General features: G+C 41.9%; 1 protein-coding gene across 7 annotated transcripts in view; it reads right to left on the bottom strand.

Annotated features, from left to right (window-relative positions):
* The window catches only part of mical3a (microtubule associated monooxygenase, calponin and LIM domain containing 3a), a 62,832-nt gene that overhangs the window by 6,154 nt on the left and 29,515 nt on the right, over positions 1–27,163 (bottom strand). For 3 of the 7 annotated variants that reach the window (XM_027273143.1, XM_027273144.1, XM_027273145.1), the window contains 19 exons: positions 22,136–22,322; positions 21,384–21,478; positions 21,047–21,140; positions 18,417–18,612; positions 18,039–18,316; positions 17,657–17,749; positions 16,811–16,957; positions 16,272–16,334; positions 15,022–15,090; positions 14,741–14,854; positions 14,563–14,645; positions 12,426–14,481; positions 12,238–12,332; positions 10,610–10,660; positions 9,734–9,841; positions 7,918–8,011; positions 6,985–7,035; positions 5,905–5,955; positions 2,614–2,679 (listed from right to left, as the gene is read on the bottom strand). In XM_027273143.1, the coding sequence (XP_027128944.1) occupies positions 2,614–2,679; positions 5,905–5,955; positions 6,985–7,035; positions 7,918–8,011; positions 9,734–9,841; positions 10,610–10,660; positions 12,238–12,332; positions 12,426–14,481; positions 14,563–14,645; positions 14,741–14,854; positions 15,022–15,090; positions 16,272–16,334; positions 16,811–16,957; positions 17,657–17,749; positions 18,039–18,316; positions 18,417–18,612; positions 21,047–21,140; positions 21,384–21,478; positions 22,136–22,322 (3,991 nt within the window). Of the gene's footprint in view, positions 1–2,613; positions 2,680–5,904; positions 5,956–6,984; positions 7,036–7,917; positions 8,012–9,733; positions 9,842–10,609; positions 10,661–12,237; positions 12,333–12,425; positions 14,482–14,562; positions 14,646–14,740; positions 14,855–15,021; positions 15,091–16,271; positions 16,335–16,810; positions 16,958–17,656; positions 17,750–18,038; positions 18,317–18,416; positions 18,613–21,046; positions 21,141–21,383; positions 21,479–22,135; positions 22,323–22,696; positions 22,805–23,909; positions 24,009–24,992; positions 25,107–25,516; positions 25,622–25,745; positions 25,860–26,052; positions 26,116–26,553; positions 26,662–27,163 lie in introns of all 7 variants that reach the window. The other 4 variants (XM_027273141.1, XM_027273142.1, XM_027273146.1 and 1 more) reach the window with 4 other exon arrangements.

The raw sequence follows: 27,163 nt of genomic DNA on the forward strand, positions 1-27,163 counted from the left end.
GGTACATGGTGTGTAGGATTTAGTTGCAACTAGTGGTGTAATCGCTGAGAACACTTGAAAAGCCATGTATGGAGTCCGTATTTAGTTTGTCTGTTCTGGGCTACTGTAGAAACATGCTGTTTCAAAATGGCAGCCCCATGGAAGAGGACCCGCTCCCATTGTAGATATAAAAGGCTATTTTTAAAGTACAGAATAAAAAAGATTCTTGTTTTCAGGGGATTATACATGCATAAAAATATATGTTATGAATACTATATTTCATTTCTGCCTTATTCTGAAAATAAACGCCCGTAATCTTACACACTGCACCTTTAAAGTATTCCAATTGGCAACCAATTGTTTCTTGTTAAACAATGTGAACTACGCTCTAGTAAGAGCTATACTGTATAGTATACTATTATAATATTATTATATATTATAATTAATATATCATATATTATTAAAATGTTTGGATGGTCTGTGTGTTCTTTTTTGCCTTTGTGTGTTTTTGTGATTGCTAGTAGCTACAAACTAACTCTGATTTCCACCTACAGAACTAAGTCAACGTGTTTAGGCCTAGAAAATTTACCCTGAGAGTCAAGTACAAAAAGTCTAAAGTAAAAGTTATTGTGGCTCTGTCCTACAACTTATTTTGTTTGTAAAGCTGGTAACCTACCTAAAAACTCTATGTACTATGTTGGTACAAAGCATAGAAGGAAATGATCAAATGACAAATACCATTTGGCACTGTTAGAAGGCTACTAAAAAATGTCACATTTCCCAGCATCAGTAGTCTTCTACACTGTACTCATCTTACACAACTGTTACTCATGATGAAATCAAATGTTTTATTTTACTGGAACAGGGACTGCCCCTGCCAGTCACATGTCATGTAAACTTCTATAAATAAAGAAACAAGGAACTGCTCTGTGCCTTCTTGCTTCTGTAGCTTAGATGTTGCAGTGGCAGGGTGCCTTGTACAAAGTAAAATTCGTGTCGACTCTCATTTGTTCTGGGTCTCTCACAGGGTGTCGAGTAAGTTGGTAAACCCTACAGGCACTGTTAACAAAACTTCGATATAATGATTTTGGGAAGATTTTTAATCTCTCTGATTAATACTTAAATCGTAGTTTTCTGGAACATTCTGGGGAAAATCTACTGAGCCTAATCCACACACAAACCAGTGGGACAAAAAGAGGGAGGAGGACCGATCGGGAGGGTCAATGGGAGGGGGCCGAAGGGGGGGTAGCCCAGTCTGGATTGTCCTTACGATTGCCATGGTAACCGCCACCAACCGTCAAACGGAGGCGGCGAGGGTTCCGTTACCTTCGGGGGACACAGCAGGGGGCAGAGAAGGAAGAGGTCTTCGGCGTGGCCATCCCCACAAAGGGGCTCCACTTCCACAAGGACATGGGGCGGGAGAGGGTAGAGAGTGTGGGGGGGTTTGACATAGAGTGAGACGCTCGATAGGTGAGGAAAGAGAGAGAATGGTTGAAATAAACGCAGGAGGATAGCAGAGCTAATTTTCTGGGTGAGGACCCCCAGACCCCCCTGCTGGAAAATATGTCACATAAATGAAAAATTTCACCATCCCCCCTGGTTTCATTTTACAACTCGACTACTGGTTAAAGGTACAGTGTGTAGGATTTAGTTGCAACTAGTGGTGTAATCGCTGAGAAACACTTGAAAAGCCATGTATGGAGTCAGTATTTAGTTTGTCTGTTCTGGGCTACTGTAGAAACATGCTGTTTCAACATGGCAGCCTCCATGGAAGAGGACCCGCTCCCATTGTAGATATAAAAGGCTCATTTTTAAAGTAACAGAAATAAAAAAGATTCTTGTTTTCAGGGGATTATACATGCATAAAAATATAGTTATGAATACTATATTTCATTTCTGCCTTATTCTGAAAATAAACGCCCGTAATCTTACACACTGCACCTTTAAAGTATTCCAATTGAACAACAATTGTTCCTTGTTAAAACAATGTGAACTACGCTCTAGTAAGAGCTATACTATAGTATACATATTATAATATTATTATTATATATTATAATTAATATATCATATATTACTAAAATAGTTTGGATGGTCTGTGTGTCTTTTTTGCCTTTGTGTGTTTGTGTGATTGATAGTAAGCTACAAACTAACTAGATTTCCACCTACAGAACTAAGTCAAATGTGTTTAGGCCTAGAAAATTTACCCTGAGAGTCAAGTACAAAAGAGTCTAAAGTAAAAGTTATTGTGGCTCTGTCCTACAACTTATTTTGTTTGTAAAGCTGGTAACCTACCTAAAATAACTCTATGTACTATGTTGGTACAAGCATAGAAAGAAAATGATCAAATGACAAATACCATTTTGGCACTGTTAACAAAATTGCGATATAATGTATTTTGGGAAGATTTTTAATCTCTCCTGATTAATACTTAAAATACTTTTAGTTTTCGGAACATTCTGGGGAAATCTACTGAGCCTAATCACACACAAACAGTGAGGACAAAAAGAGGGAGGAGGACCGATCGGGAGGGTCAATGGGAGGGGGCCGAAGGGGAGGTAGCCCAGTTCTGGATGTCCTTACGATTGCCATGGTAACCCGCCACAACCGTCAACGGAGGCGGCGAGGTTACGTTACCTTCGGGGGAACAGCAGGGGCAGAAGGAGAGAGGTCTTCGGCGTGGCATCCCCACAAAGGGCTCAACTTCCACAAGACGGGGGGGAAGGGAGAGAGTGTGAGGGGGGTGACATAGATGAGAGCGTCGATAGGTGAGAAAGAGAGAGAGAGAATGGTTGAAATAACGCAGGAGGAATAGCAGAGATGTTGCAGAGAGAAAAATAGTAGAGGAAATAGAGGAGGTGTGGGTGGAGGGCAGAAGGGTGAGGAGGAGAAAGAGGGGCGTGATGAGGAAGAAAGAACATCGAGGAGAAAATCAAAAGAGGGCAGGAGCACTGTGATAGGGAGAGGACAAATCACCTAGGGAGAGGAGGTGGGAGAGATCAGCTGTGTGGTGTGAGGCGTGAAGAAAAGGGGTAAAAATAGGTAACTGAAACAAGAGCAGACAGAAAACTTGGAGGACAGAAAGGGAAAAAAAATCGTCCTGTTTCATCTCGCACCTGTAGTCCTTTCTTCAGTGAGGTAACAGCACCCAGTGTCAGTTAGGAAATAGGAGTAGACTACACAGAGGCCAGCGTTTATCACAGTACACAAAGTGATTTCATCCCATTATTAAAGCGATTATTAAAGATCCATCTCCTTCAGATAATTGCGTCTTCTTTTAAAAAAATTTCAGCCTCTGCTTGTAAACACTACTTGAACATGTTTAGACCACCCAGCTTTAATTTGTTGACTTATGAAGTGTGGCTACTATTGATGTGCAAATGAGGACTATTTACTGATATGCACAAACTAAACAGATTTTCCCCTCAGAAGTATGATCATAGATAGTGGATGCGACTACAATAATCACCAAAATAAACAGTAAAATAAGCATGAAGTGAGGAATATTCAGAGTAGCTGCCTCAAATAGGAGGCACACAGTCACACAGGGACAAGATGTCCCTCAGGCTGTTCGATGAAGGAGCTGGGAGACTGAATGATGCCAGATTACTACAAGGGACTATCACAGAGAAAGAAAGGGATAACTGCAGTTTAGAATATCTGTTTTGGGCAGATCTGTGTCCTAATAAAAATTTTTATGGCTCCACCAAATCATGCAAATATGGTTATGAAATGCATCGTTAGCGCTTAACACGTAGTAAACCCATAATTGAATAATCATTAAAGTAGAGGATTAAAATTCTAAGAAAATGATACGAAACTAGCATATACATCAGGTTTTAGCTTTCATGCTCCCTGCAGGGTTCAAATACAAGCAAGTTAATAAAGTAAATGTGCATCTCACAGGCTGGTTTTCAGTCAAAATTCCTTATCACGCAATCACAGTGAGTAAAACAAAGAGGATTAATAGAAAGTCGTCACCATGAAAGGATCCTTCTCCATAAGGAACAGTGCAAATGCAAATGGATATATTCAAAGTGAGACACCTGTTTTTAGTATTTACACACTATATGGAATTAATTGCCTGTATTAGCTCAAAAATATAATAACAGGTTAAACTTCACATCCCCGTAAGAACCCTTTTCCCAGTTAGCTCCACTCCACGCAATCTCCTGTCTGATGACTGACAACGACGAGCAGGACAAAACCACAGACAAGCACAGGCCCTGCTCAAATGTATGGAAATGCACCTTTTTCCTCACACAGTCCCATTGAGAGATCCCGCTGACACTGAATAACTTCACAGCAGACGTGAGGAGGAAAAGATGCATTCCACTCATACCCGAACAAGGCCACAACAAACGAGATAGCAACAGATACCACGAGGACGTCTCACCCAGACACAGTGGACAGGGTGTTATTGTTAACCAATCACGGTTTGGACGTAGCAGCTATGGGTCAAGGGTTGCAACATTGCCTATTGGCACACACTACACACACACACACACACACACACACACACAATCTAGGAGTTATGCAACTGAGCAGGTATGAGAAAGTCAAAGGGAGCGATTGCTGGAACTACAGAAAAGCACAGAGCTCTGAGGGGAAGCCAAGAGCCATGCCAGCAGTTTAGTGTGAGTTAGTTCAGGGCAGGTTATACAATACTTTCACTGTGTGTGTGTGTGTGTGTGTTTCTGTATTTGTAAATAGGTGCATAATGTGTTTCATGCTGTATGTTAATAGCCATGGATATGTTAGCTTTGCTGTGTGAATTTAAAACAATCATGACCATGTGACATCATCACATTATCTCATGCTGTAGCAGAATATCATGTCATGACGGCTGTAAAATTGAAATATGGTGTCATACAATTACAATAACATCACAGTTATATTTGTGCTGATTTGTGTTCTTTGTAATCGTAACGATGGTGTTGTCTTATTGTTTTCTTACTGTTAACAAATAACAATAAAACTAAATAAATAATGCATACATGCAATAATGCTGGCTGTGCAGTTTCAGACTACATATAACTTATGCTCGTTGAAGACGACTTCCTTTGTGCTTCATTAATACATCGTTTTTTGTTGGGTTTTTTTTAGATAAAATGAATGCATCATTTGTAAATTAAAATCATGAAAAATATCAGCATGATGGCTGAGATAGAAACAAAGTTCTTTGGCTTCTGGTGTAAAGGTTCAGGTTGCTGATATTCTATATATTTCTTGCTGTATTGCTGCATTCGTTTTATCTGGCAAACTATGTCTTAACGATACATAAAGGGTACAGTCTTTACTGAGCATGTTTTGTATGTGGTATGAAACTGTACGGCCAACAATGCCAGTGCATTATTTATTTTGTTTCATTGCTATATGTTGTCGTGTCTGCTGGAGCAGCCTTCGGGAATTTCTGCGCAAAGTGTTTCTTTAAACGCGTGACCGTATATTGCCTCTGCGATGAGTCGCTGTTTGTATCTCTGCTGCAGTCTGCATTGTGCAGTTTTGCACGCCGAGGAGTCACAAATAAAAAAGTTACTCATTAATTCATTCATTTATCATTCATAAGTTTTACTGAGATCAAAGGCGATCTTAAGAGGACAGCATGAGGCCGAGTGTCTGATCTCTGTTTGATGTAAAGAGTGTCTGAACTAGAAACTGAGGCAGGGTGGAGGGAGGGAGGTAGCGAAGGAGGGGTGGGGTGGGGGGTTTATAGGAGTGTAAAAAGTATTGCAATGAGGTTAAAAGCCAGCCAGCTAGCCAATCAGCCAGCCAGCCAGTCAGCCAATAAAAGTAGATATGAGGGATACAAAGCTCAAGTAGTAGAAAAAAAAAAAAAGAAAGAAAGAAAAGGGGGGGGGGGGGGGGTAAAGGACAGATTGGGTTAGCCATTAGGTTAGTTTAAAGCGACAGATTTGAAATACATACCGCCCAGATGCAAGTCCAGGATTTCACTGTAATTAGAATCTCCCCAATAGTCTACAATGACAGGGATATATTAGAGATAGGAGTTATTTCACACAGCCCCCAAACTGGGCACACAAACACACACGCATAAAATTCTCCAACAACAGCAAGTCATGCATGTTCTTGCAAACATGTTCGTACACACACAGGCGCACACACACACACACACACACTGCAGCAACACTCAGAACAAAGAGAGTCCGTCAGTACTCACCACAGTGCATAATGCAGTCAAGGCAATGTGCAATGCTACATGACATTTTCAAAAGTAATAACAGACTGCAACATAGATTTGCTGTATTGCTGTTTACTGGCTCAGTCTGTTTTAATATGACACAAAGCCTCTTGTAATGTGCTACGTGCTGACATGTCGAGGAAATAGTTTTTGTGTATTTTGTGCATTAAAATTTGATTCATTTAATTTTCTCCATCCAATTTATCTGCAATGTAATTAAAATAGTTTAATTATTTCATACTAAATCAGCTGAATGTTAAGTGAGACCTTTGAGGCCAACAGATAAAGTCAGAAACAACTCTGGATTGCTGTTACTCACCACAAAAATAATAATAATTTTTTGAAAAAAAAGGTAGAACATATTCATAAGATCTCAGGAAATATCTGCTTCAAGTCACTCAGCCACAGCAGAAAATATTTTAATAAAGAACTTGACAGCCCGCAACCCAATTTTCATTTGATTTCTCACATTTTGATTGGATTTTTATAAAACGTGATGTGATCTGAGGCTTGATCAGAGTACAGAAACTCTCCTCGTTGAGAGGCAGCGAAGGAGGACAAAAAGAAAACATCCAGAATGAGCACACACAAATCTATGTCGGGGACACACACATTCTCCTGATCGCATGCAGCTCGGACTGACGATGGCGGACATGTTATGCAAGGACAGAGATCAACATGTTCAGAGATGGAGAACTGTTGCAGTGTGTCACCACAGATGGAGCCTACATAACACGTGTCACATGTCATTAATAGAAAGAAAAACAAAAAACAAACAAAAAAAGAAACTACGGTAAATCTAATACCTGATCTTCTTTTGTGCTGTTTGGGTAATGTATAAGTACCTTTATACAATCCTTCAAGAGAGTAGAGTAGTAAACAAGTTAAAACATCAAACAGTCGACTGGAGAAATAGCTGATGTGAAAAGTAAATTGTTACTTGGTTGATGGGAAAATGGCCGAATTCAAGAGAACGTTTACTGCATCTATATTCATGCATTTGCATGAGAAAAGCTTTTTATTTGAATTGCTGTCACCATTAAGTAAATTAGGACAGAATGTGCTGTCAACTCTATAAAGGACAACCTCAGTACCTTTCTCGCATACAAAGCCCACATCAAGCAAATAATGTGTTATTGCTACTGAGCACTAGCCAGGCTTCACACTCATATAAACCTGTACCAAATAATGAACTGCTCTGCTCCTCTAACAAATAATGTATTCTTCATCTCTGAAGTATATTGTCTGTGATAGTCCCTTGTCAACAACAATTTAGGTTTATTACTTTGGAGAAACAAACATGACTTCCTGCACATGAATCTACGTGTTGAAATACGCTTCAGTCCAGCTAAATAAATTCTAAATGTAGACTATGATTTCAACACAGTCTAAATGATCGCAGAGGGACTGCTGCACTGAGGTAATGCAACTCTCGGTAACATCGCTCTGGTCTACGCTAATTTTATGATTCCCTTTAGGCTTAACTCATATCATATAAAGATAAAACATGGGCTCACGGAGCCAGCGCTGCCACAAAAACAAGATTGAATCATTACAAATAAAATAAATCACTAACTAAAATGTTAATAATAAGAGAGTTATTGTGTTACGAAACTTATTACACCCTTTAGTTCACTGAATATGGCCATTATGTCTATTACTGATACACAACGCCACATAGGATGGCCAGTTTGATTGAAAAAAGAAAAAAAGAAATATAGGAAGTGACGAGCTGTTACCTGCTTCTCCTCTCAATGCTTTCTCCACAGCTACACCCCTCTCTTCCAGCTGCCTCTGCTTCTCCTCCACCTGCTCCAACTGTCTCTGGATGATCTGAATGGACGGGCAGGTTTAGAGTCAGTGTTGATTAAAGACACAGAAGCTTAAACACACAGACACAAAATACAGTAGAAACGTGATGACTCCATCGCACATGGGTGCTCGGGATAATAACTTCTACAGTTCCACTAATTGCAACTCATTTGTCCCAAAAGTTTCTAAGGGAGGTGGTTGCACAGGTTACCTCTAACACTCAGCGGTTTACCCTCATTAAAAATAAATGTCTCAGGGCGCAGCGGGAGCACTGCTAATTAGACCCGTATTGATGTCTACAATTATGTGAGCCTGTACTGATGGACAAATATTATTTTAGTTGAATAGATGGATTTTAACACACAGAAAAAAGCATGTTATACAGTAATTGTTTTTTTGTTTTTTTTACTGGCTATGGCAAGGAAAGAGGAGAGCAACACTGAAGAGGATAAAGCAAAATTCATCCATTCATCATGGAGCCTATCCCGGTTGACTATTAATACTTTATCTTGATCACCAGAGTATCAAAAGGAGGGAAGGACCTGTCGATGAAGGCCACTGAGTCAGGTGTAGCAGCAGCTTCAACAAGTAAAATACTTCGATCTACTTTTAAACTTTGACTGCTATGAGAAAAAGTAAGGTAAGATAATCTTAATCCTCCTCTCCACCGTTTTCTTTATGGAGCAGTCCAGGACAGAGCTGGCCCTCTTGACCAGTTTGTTAAACTCCTCAGCAGCTGACTGCAGTAAAGCAGTATTAATCTGAAGGACATATTTTCCTTTTTTTAATTAGAACTTTAACACTAGCTATTGTATAAAACTCATTTCATACGTTCATTATAATTCAGTGCAAGTTATTGCAGTCATTCTCTGAAGAGAGAGAACTGCCTTTAGCATTCCATGTTTAGTGGCATCTTATATACAGTAGTGTCAGAGTGTGGCCCTATTGAGCTGAATATAACTGTGTGTGACTCCATTAAAGAAACTGTGGGTAAAATGATTTGAGGGGTAAAGCGAGAGATAAAATATAAAATGAGCGGCTTTATTTCGTCCCCCCCGTCTCTCTCGAACTAACTTCCTCAGTGCTGAACTTTATCAGTACCACGCAGCAAGAGGAGCTGAACAAGAAGCGTTGGGTTTGGATTTTGCAAATAGCCACAAAAAAAGGGAATTCAGGCCAGCTAACCACGGCTCCATGAGGAGAGACTTTAGTGGTGGCTTAGTGCTCAGTCAGTGGACTGAGAGTCTGACTGCAGAGTTATAACATCAATCACAGTGGATTTCCTGATCAAAGGTTGAATTTGGCCATAATCCAAAAGGGCTGAGTCATATTAAGAATGAACATATGGTAAGTACGAAAGACACAACAGGACAGCACTGAGTAACAGTGACAACAATGCTGATGTAGACTATTTAGAGTATACCACTGACAATATATATATACACGTACATAAAATTGTTGACATAAATAACTGTCAAATTGATGAAAACCCCGTTGTCTAATTGTCTATAGAGCTATTCAGCACACAAACAAAAAAAACAACTAACCAATCTTTTGCTAATTGGCACTAAACACAAAATACAGCTGTGCTTTTTGCAGATATTTGTCCTTAAAAGTTATGAAATCACCAAACTTATTACAATTCTTCCAAAAGTTGTGGAGGCAATTTAACTCAAAACCACAAATGTCAGCCTGGTGACAGAGGACGAGGCTGACAAGAGGAGCACCAAAGTTACCAGTTACCTGGGCTCTGTGCAGCCTTTTGAGTTCCTCTTGCTTGGCTTGTCGCCGTGCCGCTTTCTGGACCCTTCGTGTCAGCTTGGCATTCAGCTCTTCTTCTGTGTAGGTTTTCTGGTGTAATAACAAAAACACAGGTCAGAGAAGTCTCATTCACAAGCTCCTAATTGGTGGAGTTGACTCAATGGGGCCCTGGCCCTTCAGGAAAACTGAGTAGGAAAGGAGGGGGGCAAACTCAGATTAGACCTTGTAGAACTAGCACAATGTTATCTAGCTTGGAATATTTAAAACTTCACTTTACTACACATCTACCTAGGTTTCTCTAGGCCCATACATTGGTGACATAGATCCTAGAACACAATATGAAACATACATCAACTTCACTGCGCCTCTCACAGTTGTAATAATAATTACATCTTCCACAATAATAGGCAATATAGCATGTGTATAAGCAGGGACGTTTCCCCTTATTAGTTGACTTGTGAGGACATAAAAGCTGACGTAAATCCAGAGAAAGATAGAACAGTACTGAAGACAAAAAGTGGCAAAGTTATTCCGGTAGCCAGACTGGAGGAAAAAACAGCGCCGCAGTGATAGATAGCCGGGTTAATGTCATACCAGTCAAAGAGGAGCAGCCCCTGATATCAAGAGACGCAGAGGGACCAGAAAAGTGAGCAATGAGAGTCGTGTTTGAACAAGGATATCCAACAGTGAGTGAAGGGGGGGGGCGCCGCGGTCAGGTTGTCACATGCATCCAGAGAGAACGGTTAGTTTTTAGGCCAGATGCACATAAGGTGTTATTGCTGGCACATGCGCAGAGGGCTGGGCTGGGGTGGGGTGGGAAGGTAGTGTGGTTATCAATGGGAACGTATGTAATACTACCTTTGTGGCGTACGATCTCTTGAACGCCAGTGCGTGTGGGACATAAACAGACTTGGGGGAAGACAAAACAAAAAAAAAAAGGGAGGAAACAAACATGATACAGATGATATGATTAAATGGGTTAATGATTATGTTAAATTAAAACAAAACAAACAACAACAACAACAACAACAAAAAACTATTTAGCTGATACAATCGAAACAGGCAATGTTAATATCCCACACCAGAACAAAAATGGCAGGGTGCGCTGACATTTTACACATCTATGTTAATCAGAAATTAGTCCAACAAAACAACAATAACAAATCACATTGTAACATACTAAGACCAAGGATGTTAGAGACCCGTCTTACCATGAAGCACTGTTATAATACTATGTCTACAGTGATCTCTGCAATATTATATCTAATACAATCACAGATGAGGAGCAACTAGCCAACACCACAACAGCCACTAGAGTCTAGACTACACGATTCCTGCAGGCTCTTATTGAATTACACTCGGCCTGGCAGGCAGAATACAACTTTAACCTTGTGTAGATCTATAAAGTCCAAAAGTCAGATCAATATTATTGGAGAATAACAAAATATCATTCCATTCCAAATGAAGAAAACAAAGCGGGAGCTTGTCTGAGTTTTTTTTGGATGCATAATGAATTAATGCACTCTGGCCCTAACATTGACTGTATTTATCTAAACTACCAAAAACACAAACACACACACACACACTGAGCAGCAGTGGGGAGAAGAAGTGATTTTGAATTCCAGCCTAACATAACGAATGCAAATGGCTTTAAATTAAAGAGGCTGTACTATTGAAATCCGTGTGCTGAATTTTGCACAGACCTATGCCTCCTGCATATTTAATAAATCTCAGAAGTTTGGAGATTTCACTCATTTAGTAACTTTGCTAACAGACATCATTTCAACAGGTCATAACGTGGGGCTGAAGACCTTGAAAATGATTTTAATCATCATTTGCTCTGAGGGAAAAACCATAAATATTCTTTATTTTGGCTCTACTGTTGAGTAATAAGCATTCATTTGAGGTAAGCCTAAAAGGCAGATGCACGCTTTGTGAACTTAGCGTCAGTGCATTATTAGATTTATATATATAATAGCCAATTTGCATATTTATGTTTATATAAAATTCAAAATCATTTGACCCCCTCCTGCACAATACCTCCTCATCGTCTTTCTCTTTTTCCCGCTCTCTTTCTTTCTGCCTCTCTTTCACCCTCTTTCTCTCCTTTAACACCCTCATTTTCTCCTTCTCCAGTTTCTCCTCCTTTATCGCCTCCTTCTGCATGCCTGACACTAGGTCAAAGATGTCCGTGTGCCGCTGGGAGTGGAAAAAATTATTTAAAAAAGAAAAATGTTTTTATATATTGAAACATTAACAGAAATGGATGCATGAGGGCATGTCTAGTCTCACTAAGTCTGTATGCAAATGTCACTCGCGCTGGTCTGGAGGGGCTAAACAGGCATACCTGCTGAGGATAGACATTTGGGCAAGAAGTCTGCACTGATGAAAATGTCTTGAGCACAGGCTGGCTTTGCAAGGCTATACATGTCTGAATACCAAACGACAGAGGTGTGACGTGTCTAATTGTGTCCATCGGTACTCACATCTGCCTTTGACTTCTGGGAGGACCTCTCCAGAACATCATCACAGGACAGGTCGGAGTCCTCAGAGAAGCTCAAGTTTCGCCGTGACTTCAAGTCTGTAACAAACAAGAAGCACGGATACAAATGTGTTGGTTTCTCTAAAAAACTATAGACAACAAAATCCCATTTAGAAAATTGCGTTGCATCACCTTTCTCACCTGATGATCTCCCAGTAGGTGACGTTCTCTTCTTCCCAGAGTCCTGTGTCGTGGAACCGGAGGACGGCGTGCTCGGACATGATTTATCATCCTTCTTCTTTTTGTCCTTCTTGTACCCTGAGAAGACGGCCTTCCACAGTGACTTGTGTTTGGGAGGCGTCTCGTCGGCTCCGGAGAGCTTGCTGTCGTTCTTGGCTTTTTTCTCCTTCTTATTCTTGCGCGGCGAGAAGAGGGAACTTCGCTTCTTGCTCTTACTTGTAGCCGAGCCGTCTGACGAAGCCACGGAGCTGTCCAGGCTCTTGTTGCTGCTGAAGAAGCGCTCAGGTAAATTCTCGGCTTTCTTCGACTCCAGAGCTTTCACAGCTGTCTTTGGAGATCCAGATGACTTTTTACTTTTTCCAGCAGCATCTGGAGTAACATTCCAGGCCACTTTAGGTGACGCACCCCTGTCCGTGTCAGTTTCTTTCATTTTGTTTAGCTGCTTGGCCATGGCGTCTTTTAGTGCCTGGCTCTTAACAGACTTTTCTCTGGCCCTGATTCTCTCCTCAGCGATCTCCTTGGCCTCTGGGGAGAAGTGGGTAGCCCTCTGGGTCTTAGCGGCTTGGTTGACAGGGATATTGGGTTTACCATTTTCCATTGCAAGAGCCAGATGCAGTGGAGGTCTCTCTCTGTTGGGCTTGCTTGTGGGTGGAGTATAGTACCTGTTCATGCTCGTTTCTGGTGTCCGCTCATCGTACGTCTCCTCCACATCATCAGCAAACGGAATCTCCTCCACAGTCTCTACAAACGACTTCCTCGCCTCCTCCGGCCGTGGCTTCTTCTTCTTCTCTCTCATGACAACCACCGGAATTGTTTCCGGCTCTGCCTGAGGCGAAGAAACTTTTCTGGGTGCGGGTTTGGGCGCAGACACGGGGCTCAGCTGTGTCCTCGGTGCTGGGACAGGACTCTTGGTTTTCGTTGGCTCTTTGGCACGCTCTGATGGAGGTTTTTCCGTTCCATTGCTCCAGGACACCTGGTGTCTCTGCTGCCTGAGCACAGCTGGAGACTGATTAGCAGGCACAGGTGGTGGTGGGCTGGAGGGCGGGGTGAGCATAGTGGAGTCAGACGTGTTGTAACTATCACTGTTTACTGTTTGGCTTGTGGCCATGCTCCCATTCAACCCCAAGCCGGAGCTGCTGCTGAGGTCCCTTTTATCAGAGCCATTGCTCTTTGGCTCTGCAGGAGCGATGGGGGTAATGACCTGACCCTCAAGAGTGATGTTGAGTCTGCGAATGACTGCACGGCCTGTAAAGGCAGGCTTCTGTTCCTCAGACACACCTGGAGACTGTGTCTTGACAGGAGTGGAGTCCTGTACCGGAGCCTTGACAACGCTTTTCTCTAAGATTTTACTACTGCGTTCCAAAGGAGTCAGTCCGAGGCTCTTCCTGATCTCAGCACTCTTTAACCAAAATTCCTCAATGATATCAGTCTTTTTAGATGGAGTTTGCTCCGTTGAGGAATCTATGGACTTTGAGGGCTCAGGTGTGCTCTTGTCCGTTTTGGTCATGGGTGTCGAAGTGACACCGGGGACGGGCTGAGTTCTGACGGGAGAGTCAGAGGTGAGAGGTGACGAGGGTTCCTGGCAGGGCAGAGGCTGAGCGCAGATTGGGGAGAGAGGGTTGCCCGTGAGAGGACAAATAGATCGCTGTGGGTAGACAGGAGATATAGGTGTGTAAGTCTCTGGTAGCGGGGTGGGCTGAGAGCAGATTGGGGTGCTAACAGGTGTCCTGACAGGTGATTTGACAGGTGACTCGACGTCTGGCATGACTGGAGAGCTGACGGGTGATTTGGTGGTCGAACAGGGTGGAGACGAGGCAGGGACATTGACAGGGGAAGCAGTAGCAGCAGCAGCGAGAGTAGGAGAAGGGTCGGGGGAAGGATCCTGGACGGGAACAGGCGAAGGACACAGTGGGCTCTTGGCTGCTGGAGAAGGAGAGGCAGGCTTTATTTCCTCAGGTATGAACGGTTCTGGGAAAAAGCAGGTCCCGGGAGACATCACCAGGTTAATCTGGAAAGGAACCAGAAGATCAGGATTTAGTCAAAGCTAACATCACATACCTTTAACTTAAGAACAGTGGAACTATCTCACCTGTGTTTCCGGCTCTGGAGATTGAGGTTTGAGCGGGGAAAGAACAACATCTTCTTTCTGCATGGGACTGACGCTGGATGTTTCTGAATAAATAAACAAAACAAAAAAAAACATTACTGCTTTATGCATTGTGTAATATCTCCGTGATTGTTTTAGAGGAATCATCAGTGGCACGCACCAATACTGGAGGACATTTTCAGACTTTCTGATTTCTTGTCCTCCTCGGGAAACACTTCAGCGTTCTCTGACTGATGCAAGCGAGCCTCAGCTTCTGCATCTGAAGGGATGTCGTCTGAAATTTCAAGATAACATTATAAAATATTCAACCGCTGCCCTACTTTAAAACTTTCAATTATTTATATCATTTGTTTGGTTATGCGAGAACAAAAAAAAAAAAAAAATGCAGTGAAAGAAATTAATGTACTATGTATTATTATTTGTATTATTCTGAAGGCTCACCTTCATCCATCTCTGTACCGGGCTCCATATATGGACTGTCTGCTTCTGCTTCCTCGTCCTCACAGGGCTCTGGGATGACAAAGAAATAGCAAAAAAATGAGTCATCTCACTTTTTTTTCATTTTCAATTCAGTTTTTAACAAAGTAAGTAACTTTTTGAACTTCCTATCAACTTCATAGAAATTCTTGCTGTGGGCAAATTTTCTTTTTTTTTGTTATAACCATAATAGTAATAACAAAAAAAAAAAAACTATTTAAGACCAATTTTGAAGAGTGAAGCACAGTTAGAGGAAAAATTGTCGAAAAAGGATGAAAAGGTTTTTAAATCCTTTTTTTTTTATGAGGACAGCTTTAAGCGAGTTTTCTGGCAAGAAAATCAAATATTAGTTTTGCATACAAATGAAACCGGGTACAATTTGGTATGTCAATAAATATGAACCAAGGATGAGCACAGAGGGGCATTAGTAAAAAGACACATGCAGCAACATCTCCATTTTGAAAAACAGCAAATGGATGACATTTGAACCAGGCAAAAGCATAACCAAAATGTTAATGACACTGGTTAAGAGACAAACAGCAGTTCCTTGTGTGAACACAATTGTTATAAAACTAAAAAAGCCTCTCACTGTTAATTAGTACAATTAAAAAAAAAAAAAAATTATATATATATATATATATATAAAACAACCTTAAAAGTCACTTCTGCTAGATGCACTAAGTTGTTCAGGTGGGTGCACAGGCACATACCGAGAGAATATCTAATTCTAGTGGGTCTGAGCACAAGGTGACCCTTACTAAGCTTTTAACCTCGAACACGGGTGCTGCGTACGAAATCAAATATATGTGTAGGACTCTCATTCCATTCATTAAACTTTTTAAACAGGTAATAAAGTACCTGGAACAACTGAAATAACAGATGAAAAACCTCACACATCAATGCAAGAAACACTGTGGTGTTAAGTGTTTTCAAGTGTTGACATCTGTTTTTGGAATACATTACATTTCAGTGCAAAATACTATGTGAGTAAAGAGAAAATACATATTCTGGAAGTGAGAAGGGTTGAATGAGAGGTTGGGGAAGTGAAAAGTGAAATAAAAGGTGTTGATCCGACCCCAAGAGAGCGGAGCTCTTGAGCGTAACAGCCTTCCAGCATGCATTTGCGTGTTTCTGCATGCTCCAGGAAAATGCCAGCCGATAGACAGATAAGAGTCTAAGACGGGATTTCGTGATCCCTTTTAAGTCTGTGCTACCTCCAGACATGGACTCCAACCAGACTCTCACTGCCTCGTGTCGGGCGGATGTGTGGGCAGGGGCTACGTTCAAACCGGAAGATACGGAACAACAAGGGATAGATGGCAGGGAAATAACAGTAAAGTAAATTAGACACATGGGAAAGAAACATAGCAGAACACAAAAGAACAAAGCAGAACAAAAATCAAAAGAACTGACAAGGGGGTTATATGGTGCACTGGGATGTGGTCGAAGAACTTTAAATTCACCCTAACAGCGTCTCTGAATGATAAATTAAAAGAATTTAAAACAAAATTAGACATTCCACGGGGGGGAAAAAAGCAATATGACAAAAATGTACAAAATCAGAGATGATTAAAAACAACAGGTGGGTTAGTTTCGGGGGACGTGAATCCTCCTGACACAGACGCAGACATACAAACAGAACAGCGGCAGCCACACTGGTGAAATGAGACACCCTGATCCTTAACACCCTGTGAGGACTACGGCTTGGGACTCGCCGAAATTCCCCGATGTTGAGCTCCTCTGGGTGGGTTACCTGTGGAGGAGGGCTGCGTGAGCTCAGAGGGTTGGGAGGCTGCCTGGCCATCCTTGTCTCCCTCAGAGTCCAGGTGGGTTCTCACCAAACCTGGAATGGCCTGAGGATCCACAGGCTGCAGGAGTTGTTGGATATGAAGGTTCCTTGCTGTAAAGGTGTCAACATGTGGTGTAGTGTTTTGTTTTGTTTTGTGTGGGGTTTGTGGTGAAGTTGTGTATGAACCCAGGAATAAAATAAAAGGAAATGAAGGCAGTTGTACAGGAAAGGGAGAGAAGCAAAGTAGAAGAAAAGGAGAGGAGAGAATAGAAAGGACAAAAATGAAAGAGAGAGGGCAAAGAGACAGTTAGAATACAGTGGCAATAAAAAAATCCCCAAAAATCAGAAAGACAAGATGAGGGAGGCTGCATGCACTAGACTGCAAAAAAATAAATAAAATAAGGTTAAAAAAAGAAATATAATATACTTTTGGTGAACAGACCAATTCTGCCACACAATATCAAACCATAACTGCAGCGCCTAGGGTGGGAAAAACACAAAAATCTTTGACATGGATCGGATTAGTGTATTAAAGCCATACACAAAAACAGAGGTATTAAACAGCAGGTTAAAAATGAGATGAAACAGTAACTCTTTAACAGAAACACGTTAGGAACGCAAAAAACACAACTGCAACCAACAAAATGCAAAACAAAGACAAACAAACAAACAAAAAAAACCCAAAAAAATTTAAGCCACACTCACACACACTTATTATAGAAATCCTTGAAAAAGAAACCCAAACCAGCCAGGATTATATGTCACGCTCAAAGTTACTGCAAACACATCCACAGGCAGTTCTGCCGCTACCTTTAAATGTACCAACATCCTCTTCATCTGTGAGGTGCTTGTCCAGCCAAAGGCCTGACTGAAGCTCTCTATCCCAGGGGCAGTAATCCCCCTCTGCCAGCAGGGGGAGACAAACGCCCAACAAAAAAAAACAAAAACAAAAAAAACAGACACACACATACAGTACACGCGCACACACAGACACAGTGGACACAGGGGGGAGTAATGCACAGGAGGGGACGGAAAAGGAGGAAAGAAGCAGAGGATGAGGAGAACAATGTTTGAGACAGACACTTCACAGGAGACTCGATAAAAAAAGCATGTGGAGTTTTGAACAGGTCAAATGGAGTCTGGACAAGGTGTTAACATACAGCAAAAGAAAACACACAAAGACCAAATTTACCCTCGCTCGATTCCTCATCATCTTCATCCTCGTCTTCCTCCTCATCCTCTTCATCCTCCTCCTCCTCCTCCTCTTCTTCATCTATTTCCCCGTCTCTGCTGACCGCGTCGGCCGGAACCTCGCCCTCTCCGTCCTCGCCCCTCAATTTGTTGTGGAGCTGTACTGCCTCCTTCCAGGGAACGCCACCAAGGTCTGAGGGGCTGGTAGGTTGCTGCTCCACCTCCACCTCTACCTCCTCCTCCTGCTCATCCTCCTCCTCCATGTCTGACTCCGAGCTGCTGTTGGACATAAAATATCAGTGAAGGGATGAACTTCTAACAATTTACAATTTGAATCCATCCAAGTGCATGTCAGATGTTTTTTTTTTTATGCTCTTACCTGGAGCCCAGGTCAGCATCGGTGGCCTTGTCCAACACACTGCTGAGGTTATGTTCTGCCAGTGTCTCCTCTGGCACCTCCTCGAGCTCCTCCTCCCTCTGCAGGGACAGACGGTAGTTCTCCAACTCGATGCGCTCTGGAGTTCCCCGCAGACGTTTAGCTAAGCTGGGCTCCTGCACGCCATTAACCTCCGGCACTGGGGTTGAAGATTGAGCATGAGGCAGGTGAAATGATGAGATCGGGGCGGGCAGCAGTTTGGAAGCAAGAAAGCAGAGAGAGAGAGAGAGAGAGAGCACAAAAAAATACAACTGAGAATCAGGTAGGTGCAACAGTGGAGAGGAGAGGAGCAGAGGTGAACATCTCTGCAGTGGAGGAGCCATGCAGGGCTGATTGAAAGAGCAACTTTAAGCCTTTTTTTTTTGTCTGTCGGTGGAACTGAACTGCACCAAAATAAATATTCTGTGTCACTATTTGTAAAAAAAACTATTCCCGACAATGTTTGTGTGTGATCATGTCAGCCAAGTAGCATCAAATCTATCACACATCCAACCACTGAAACTAATGCATTTCCAAACTTGTATATTAAGCTACTTAGTAAAAGGACAAACTGACAAGGACACACCGATTTAAGATCTATAACTGAATTTATTGCATTCGATTATATTCCTACATCAAATAATATCAACAAGCACAAATAGTTATACTATGTCATACTACAGTTATCGGTACAAGGTTGGTGCCTTGCCTTTTTCCCCATCCTGAGAGGCAAATCTTAAAACTGGAGTTTATTTCCAAAATTTGTCTTTCAAACTTACTCGGGTAATCGTGAATGCAAGTGGAATGGATCAAAACGAATATTTTTCACACTGTACTACACTTATGGAATTTCTGCTCACTTGAGTGGAGTTCCATAAACAATGACGCCTAAAATCCCTCTAAAAGGACGTGGCGCTGTGGCGATGATGAACGTGTCATATTTGATACGGTAGCATGTGTGATGTTGTGCGGGTGAAGAATGTGGTCAAACAGATGCAATGGTTTACTTCTTTTTCCCGCCCCCTCCTCTAAACAAGGCAACATGGCTGAAAGTGCAAGACGGCTGTGAAGAAAAGTCTCCAATCAGTTTCAGTATCATGGTTTCCATCAAAAAACCAACCCTGAAATTAAAAAGCGACCTATGACTTAACAAATGCAATGTGCACTGTTTTCAACTGTCTAATATATTTATCTTCAATATCTAAAAGAATGTGAATGACTAAAATATTAGTAATGTGATCAAATTGATACCATACCTGAACCGATATAATGATGTGCATCTTGTATTTTTCTTTAATTCACTCATTAATATCTAGAATTAATGTTACATAAGTTTATAGTATCAGCAAAGTCTAATTTTAATTCCTAATACTACACTTGCCACACACTGCAGCAGGCCTACACTTAAGTTTCTTAAATTCCAATTATTTGTTCTGTAAAGCTCTTTCTAGTCCTCTTGATTATAACAAATAAGTATATGCAATGCATTTAATGTAGCAGAGATGCACTATATTAAACAAACCTAAGTAAGTCTTAGCAGCAGTATGTCGGGGTGGGTGAGAGGTTGAGGGATGCAGGAGGAAAAAAAACAAATCACACAAGGAACCAATCACAGGCACTAATTCAAGCACTAGTAGAGCTTTCAGTTTTAAGCTGCTCTGATAGGAGGAGGGAAAGGTAAAGCTCACAAAAGCACTGATACAGGCACTTCATAACGGTGTGTGGCGAGCTTCAGTAAGAGGCGAGAAACAGCTTACAGAGAGAAGAAGAGAAACACGTCACAAAGCGGGCTCTAAAAGAAACACATCACACAGGAGGAGGTAGAGCTAAGAGAGAGCAGTCACAGGCCACTAGAGGTTACAATCACAAAAGAATAAAGCTTGGCTCTTCATTAAAACACAGGCAGGTAAACGGTTAACTGAATGTATTGCTACATGCCAAATTTGAACTGATATTTTGAGTTACGAAAGCTGCCGCATCTAACAATAAAATCAGAGTAGGAGGCTATAGAAGAGACTTAACTAATGGTTAATATTGTTGCCTGGAGAGATGACCAGAAGGGACTCTGTCCAACTCCATTTTTATTTCCAAGCCAAGGAAAATAAATAAATAAATATAAGATGCACCATTCATTTCTAAAATTATGCTGCCAGAGCTTTAACCCGCCTCGGCCAATCACAAGTCATAAAATGGCTGCTGACAGAAACAGAAAGAAATGCTGCATCTTCAAGAAATCAATCAATCACTGAGACGAAGAATCCCAAAATTTACAACACTCCGCAGGCTCAGTGAGTCGATACAGTCAGCTTAATCTATACATTCCCACTGGCATTGGGTAGCAGAGAGTAAAAAGGGAGTAAGGAAGGGGGAGGAAAAAGGAGGAACATGCTAGAGGAGGTTGAGCAGGACATTGATGGTGAAACAGCAGAAGAGGTAGATGCAGTAGGTACACAGGAAGGGAGAGTCTAGGGGGTTGTGTGCCAACTGGTGGCAGGTCCAGGAGAGCGTGCGGCAGAGGGTACGCAGCGGGACTCCCACGCCCATGGCCAGACGGCAGGGCGCAGCCACCACAGCAAGAGAGGAAATTGGGGTACCTGAGGGCTGGAGCTCGGCCGAGGGGGCTGCCGTTGCCATCGCCCTTCCGGGAGCGTCCACAGTCGCCGTGGGAGTTTGGGGCGCCTGGTTCTCCTGCGAAAGTAGAAAGGCGGATGATGAAGTGTTGGAAGACACAATTGGTCTTGAAAGGTCAGGACACAGGAACAAAAGGGCTAAAGGTTCCCTATTCAATACACTATCTGATTCCCACTTGTTGTCCTTGTGCTGCGGCCTAACACTGAATTTTGAAGATAAACCAAACAATAAATTTATGCATTATTTGTAAGGCAAGCCTGATTTCCACCAGGTTTTCAACTAGTAAACAAAAACAGGTACCTTAGCAGTGATTGGAGCAGGGGAGGGAGCAGGCCTCTTTCTCTGGGCATAGCCAGACAGACGATAACAGTAGTGCGGCTTGCAGTAAAATTTCCCTGCAGGACAGAAGAAACAGACAAGCAAATAAACAAATAAACTCAACTTAAACTTAAATAAATATATATATATATATTCTGCAGATTTCACCTCACAGAGTCCATAGGCCTTATCTGTTCTGCAGAAGCAGCTTGTGTGTGTGTGTGTGAATAAAAACAAATTTCCTTTCAGACCATCAGTGGGTTTTAGTCCCACGGCTAAATGAGAAAAAGCTACTCTGTCTTGATAAACAATCTGCTGCCTGTTCTCGAGCACAATAGACACCTCCCAGAGAGGAAAAATATGGAATCATGAGGCTGCACTCGGCACCGGGGTCAATGTAATAAAGTGAAACGTCTTTAGAGCTCAGATTCACACGTTAAAAACCAGAAAGTGTTCAAATTCAGTATGGTTATGGCATCTTTCAAATAATTCTGGTGGCACATGTGGTGAAATTTGGTGCAGTCTGTGTTGCTTTCAGCTCATTCAGGAGTGGAAGATTGTCTGCCACGGTCTCTTTCTTGATACAACCACTGGAGAGCGCCAGAGCTTCACATTTAAACACTCTACAGATGGTTTTAAAATGCACAGAGAGATGAGTTCAATTCATTTTGGCTGCAGTTGATGCTTAAGATCCATATGACAGAGGGGATGTTTAATGTAGAACAGAGTCTCACCATCCTCCACGTCAAAGGCGTAGGAGGACAGTCGGAGCGTGGTGCCGCAGTAGTCACACTTGAAGCAGCTGCGATGGAAGAACTTCCCCTCCGCGCTCAGCCTCTCCATCACGTACACGCGCTTTCGACAGAAGAAGCACACATCGCTGCCACCAATGTTGACAGGGAACTCTTTTCTGAGGGAACCCTGTGGAAGGATAGAACGGTGATCAGTTTTTTTTTCTTTTTAGAGGAAAGGAAAGGAAAGGAGAGGAGAGGATTCATTGTACCAAAGCTTTAGGTGACATCACATTACAAGGTCACATACCAGGCTTGGTATCGAGCTACTTTACAACCTATAAACAATACCACAACAGAGCAAGTCACAGGGGGATCATTGAGCAAATGATCTACATACACAACAGTATCCCAAACTACAGTTACTTATTAAGAAAACACACTCTACAGCTAAGGAGAGGTTAAACTGTGACAGAAAACTGTACGGTGTGTGAAATGCAAGGAAATGGCTTTTTTTTTTTGTGCTCCCACATGCCTTCTACCCCGGGGGGATAGCATGCTTACCAAATCCCTCTTTTCAGGTAGAGGCTTAGGATCTTCCTGAGACTGAAGCTGATTGGCTATCTGTCCAGCCAATGAGCTAACTCCACCTGTGTACATCCTTACATAGCGCTATCAACAGCATTAGGAGGAAAAAGAAAAAAAGACAGGTGGACAAACATTAGAAAAGGATGGATGAAAAAGACAGAAAAACAGAGGGAAGGGGAGCGTGCGAGGAGGTCGATCGACACAGCGCCAAGAGCTAAAATCAACAACAGTGTCTGACATGGGCCATACGTGACGTGTTTCCATGCTTGATTGATGAAGCGTTTAGATGTGCGACAGCCTCGCCAGACTACAAAACCAGACATAGCTCATAAGAACAATCTCCTGAGCTGATAAAACGACTTCTGCTTTGATCATCTACCGTGCAACAAAGAGCATTACATTACATTATATCTGTGGCATCAGAAAAAGATCTACCCCTCAACATTTTGTACGACGACAGCTCCATTTGAGGTTTCACACTCAAGGAAAAGCAATCATGCATTTTCACTCACATGCACTGCTGTATTACTAATCGTATACTAAATATGAACACAGATCATTCAGACTGGTTTGTTATTATGTGAATTCAACAAGAAGTCAACACCGAAAATATCTGTTATCCTCTTTATAAGCAGGATTGAGGTCTAAGCCATGCAAACTATTACTGTCTTTATAAGCAGGATTGAGGTCTAAGCCATGCAAACTATTACTGTGAACGAGGTTTGAGCACACACTTCTATGCTGCAAACCCACTTCATTGCAAACTTGTTACTCCACCACAGAACTGTGCTTGTCGACATGGGAATTACACTTGATGAGATTTTTTGCTGCCAAGCTACTCTTCCAATCCAAAACAACTACGAGGGGACTCCCTTGGCATAATAACTGTGTGAATTATTGAGTTCAAGCACATCCCAGCTAAGAATATCTCCATATCTCATTAGACATGAATCACAGCCATATGGTCTAATTACACATTAACATACTGATCACAACCGCCACCAGTAAAACAATTAACAGGTTGCAAAAGGGTTTGTTAATATTTCACAGGCAGGTAGCTTTTAAAGTAAGTCTCAGGTGAGTTATGGTAAGCGAATTCTGCAATTAAGTGAAGATGCAGTTTCTTGAAGTGCAGGTGTAGTGTGTTAGCGTCACCGCACTCCAATCCTTCCAGGCGTGAAATGACTACCTGTCTCAAGGTGTCAGAGGAAGGGGGAGAGTCAGGGGGAGTCTGGGCTCGGGCCATGTGCCATTGTTCCATAAAAAAACGTGAGGGTTTTTTCTTAGGCTCCACGAAAAGGAGGAAGAGAAGAGAGTTGTTAAAAGTCTTCCAAAATGTTCTCAAATAAAACTATGCAACCAAATTTTGTTTGGAGTAGTAGCCTGCTGGTCAGCTTGGGGCTTCTATGCTAACATGCTAGCATATATTTCTGAATAATTCCACTAACCCTGTAATTTCTCATTTTAGTTCAACGTAACCTCTCTGTTCGTTACATTTCTCCTTTGTAATCATATTTGGCAAATAAAGAACCCAAACTTGACTCAAACATTAAATTTAGTTGTATGTTTCCCGTTAGTTATTGAGTCAATCGCTCTCGTTTGATGCTAATGCGTTAGCTTACATTGCAGATTAACAACACGCAACTACCGTGTTTAGTTTAATTCAACTAAGCTTTAAGTTCTTTTTGTTTCTCCTTATTAATAATATTCCCATCTCTTTAAGTCACTTGAACTTGACAAAAACATTAGCTATGAAGTCATTAGCTCTCCTGTCCTAGGTTAACAAGATAGCATAAATTGCTGAAAAAATGAGCAAGACAGCCTAATTATGCACATTGATGTGCTAAACTAACAGCACCGACAATGTACTGGGGATATACAGTCGTCCCTCGCTATATCGCGGTTCACTTTTCGCGGACTCGCTGTTTCGCTGATTTTTTTAGTGTAATTTTGCATGCTTTTTTTTTACAGCGTACTGTACAGTATGAACGCGCATTGTGTTCTGCGTCCTGAATAACTAAGGGAGTACTGTACAAAATGCGTGTAAAAAGGTGTATAAAAGTGTGTGGTTAGGGGTTTTACGGCCTTAAAACATGTATAATAATTGTAAAACTCACTTCGCGGATTTCGTTTATTGCGGGTTATTTTTAGAACGTATCCCCCGCGATAAACGAGGGACCACTGTATGGTGATTTCTGGGTACAACTGACCAACAGGGCAAGTCTTCCAAATGTATGATAATCAACTTCCTGTGTGAATATCAAAATTTCACCTGTGGTGCAGCCGGCTTGCCCTCAAGCTGAGAGGCAAGTTGCTCAGCCCTCTCCTGAATACTAAGCACATATAAAGGCATTTGATCATCAGAGTGCAGAGGCCTTGCAGGCTCCTGTGGAGAAATTCATGATTCAGTCACAAAAAAAGGGATGTACAGGGAGGAAACTGTAGTTATTCTCTGCCTCTTTAGTAGTTTGCAAAAACAATCTCCTTTCCAAAAAGCTTGTCATTGTGGTAAAGGCCATAGATGGTTTGTTAGCCATTGTTTTCATAGTTCCAGCTGGCAGCCTCTAATTTCTGCAGTAATGTAAACCTTAGTGAGTAAACCATGAAAGCAATCCCCTGCGGTTAGTAAGGTCATCTTGCAGAAACACTAAAACAGACTACGCTTGAGATAAATAAACACAAACTGAACAAACTAGAGTGAGCATTCAAGCGAGGTATTGCTTCTCAAAAGTAAAAACTTTCATTCTCAGTACACCAGAGTGTTGTGTTAAGAGTCCACAGCACCAAAAACCTAACCTTTCTGGAGGATTCAGGAGAGGATAGAGGTGAATCAGGACTCTCGGTTTGGCCGTGGGACAAGTTCCACTGCTCTAAAAAGAAATGGGACGGCTTTTTCTTAGGCTCCGGGGAGAAAAGAGGAATGGTTGAAAGAGGGAATTAGACTTAGGAGGATGTGTATGCTTAAATTAAATAACCTATTTTAATTAAAAAATATATTTACAAAATGTACATGCATGGTGTTCACCTTTGGGGGTCTGTCAGGTTTGCCCTTAAACTTAGAGATAAGGCGCTCAGCCCTCTCCTGTATACCAGGTATGTGAATAGGTCCTGGGTCAGTCAGGTGCAGCGGGCTCCACTCCTGCCAAGGAAGCACTATTGAGACCTGATGATGTTTTGAGTGTAGCTAAAGGACGTATGCTTTCAGCAGCATATTATTTATATATTATATATCTGTTTACAGCTATTCCAACCAGTGTCTCACACAAAAAATACCATCCACAAAACAACGGTGACGGGCTGAACACATCCATGCAGTCATTCATTTACACTACCCTGTATTTCTGAGGCATCTCGTAGTATTCAAGTTCCTCTTCCACCGGACTTTTAGGCAAATTCTTGAAGGCAGAAATGAGCAGACAAACACTGAATTAACACTCTGGATTCAGATTCTTACAAAAGACCTTTACAGAGCCCAGCTTGTTTTATGTAGGATGCCTGACAATAAATTAGAAATACCCCATGAGAAAGTCCCGAGTCTACATTCATTTACAAGCCGTCACATCCCCCCAAAAAATACCCTTGAGCATGAAAACAAGCAGCTGATAATGACACACACTACCCACTCACACAGGGAAGTAAACAACTGTAACCTCCTGGGCAAGTTCATTTGGGCAAAATACACTGCAGAGGTCAGATCTGACGTACAGCAGACGTAATTAGAAAGGAGAAGAGAACAAAAGCAGGGGGGGGCAGGAACAAGGGGACAATAGATGGGTTTGCCATGGATTTGTGGCAGAGACAGACAGACACAGATACAGGAGACTATGTGTCACCTCGGCGTGAAGAGAGAGCGAGGAAGTGGAGGCGGAAGAAGGAAGCAGAATGGTTTTCTTTGGGCAGCTCCGAGAGCCAATGGACTGTTGGTCCGTACCACTTCTGGCCTTGAGATGAGAGATGAGGGACAGGAACAGCAGATTCAGCAGAAGGTGATGAGATGACGATGAAAATGATGAGCTGTCGCTATGAGCAGATATGCTTCATACTGCTAACTAATGTTATTCACAGTATGATTATGCATTTTAATGCTTTCAAAAGCACTCAGCACAAACATAATAATCAGTTTAATAGCATTAGCGTGGTGTCTTGACACACTGCCACACACATTTCCATAACAATACCCTGAAAAACACACCAAACACTGAATACTCTCCACGAACAGAAGTGCTTTTATCAAGATCATCGTACGTCTTTACAACTGACTTTGAGCTAATACACTCGGCAGCAAGAGGCTTACTGAGCAGTGAGAGGTCACTCAAGAACAGCGTTGCATTTAATCCCATTAAACAGGGGAGTTTAAATCAGTATCTGTGAGGCAAATGCTTCAGACAAAAAAAAAACTTTCTAAGCATCAGCAGAAGAAAACTGCTGCTGGCACTCAACTGT

Source organism: Larimichthys crocea, chromosome XXI (genome assembly GCF_000972845.2).
Source record: "Larimichthys crocea isolate SSNF chromosome XXI, L_crocea_2.0, whole genome shotgun sequence".
Classification (NCBI taxonomy): Eukaryota; Metazoa; Chordata; class Actinopteri; family Sciaenidae; genus Larimichthys; species Larimichthys crocea.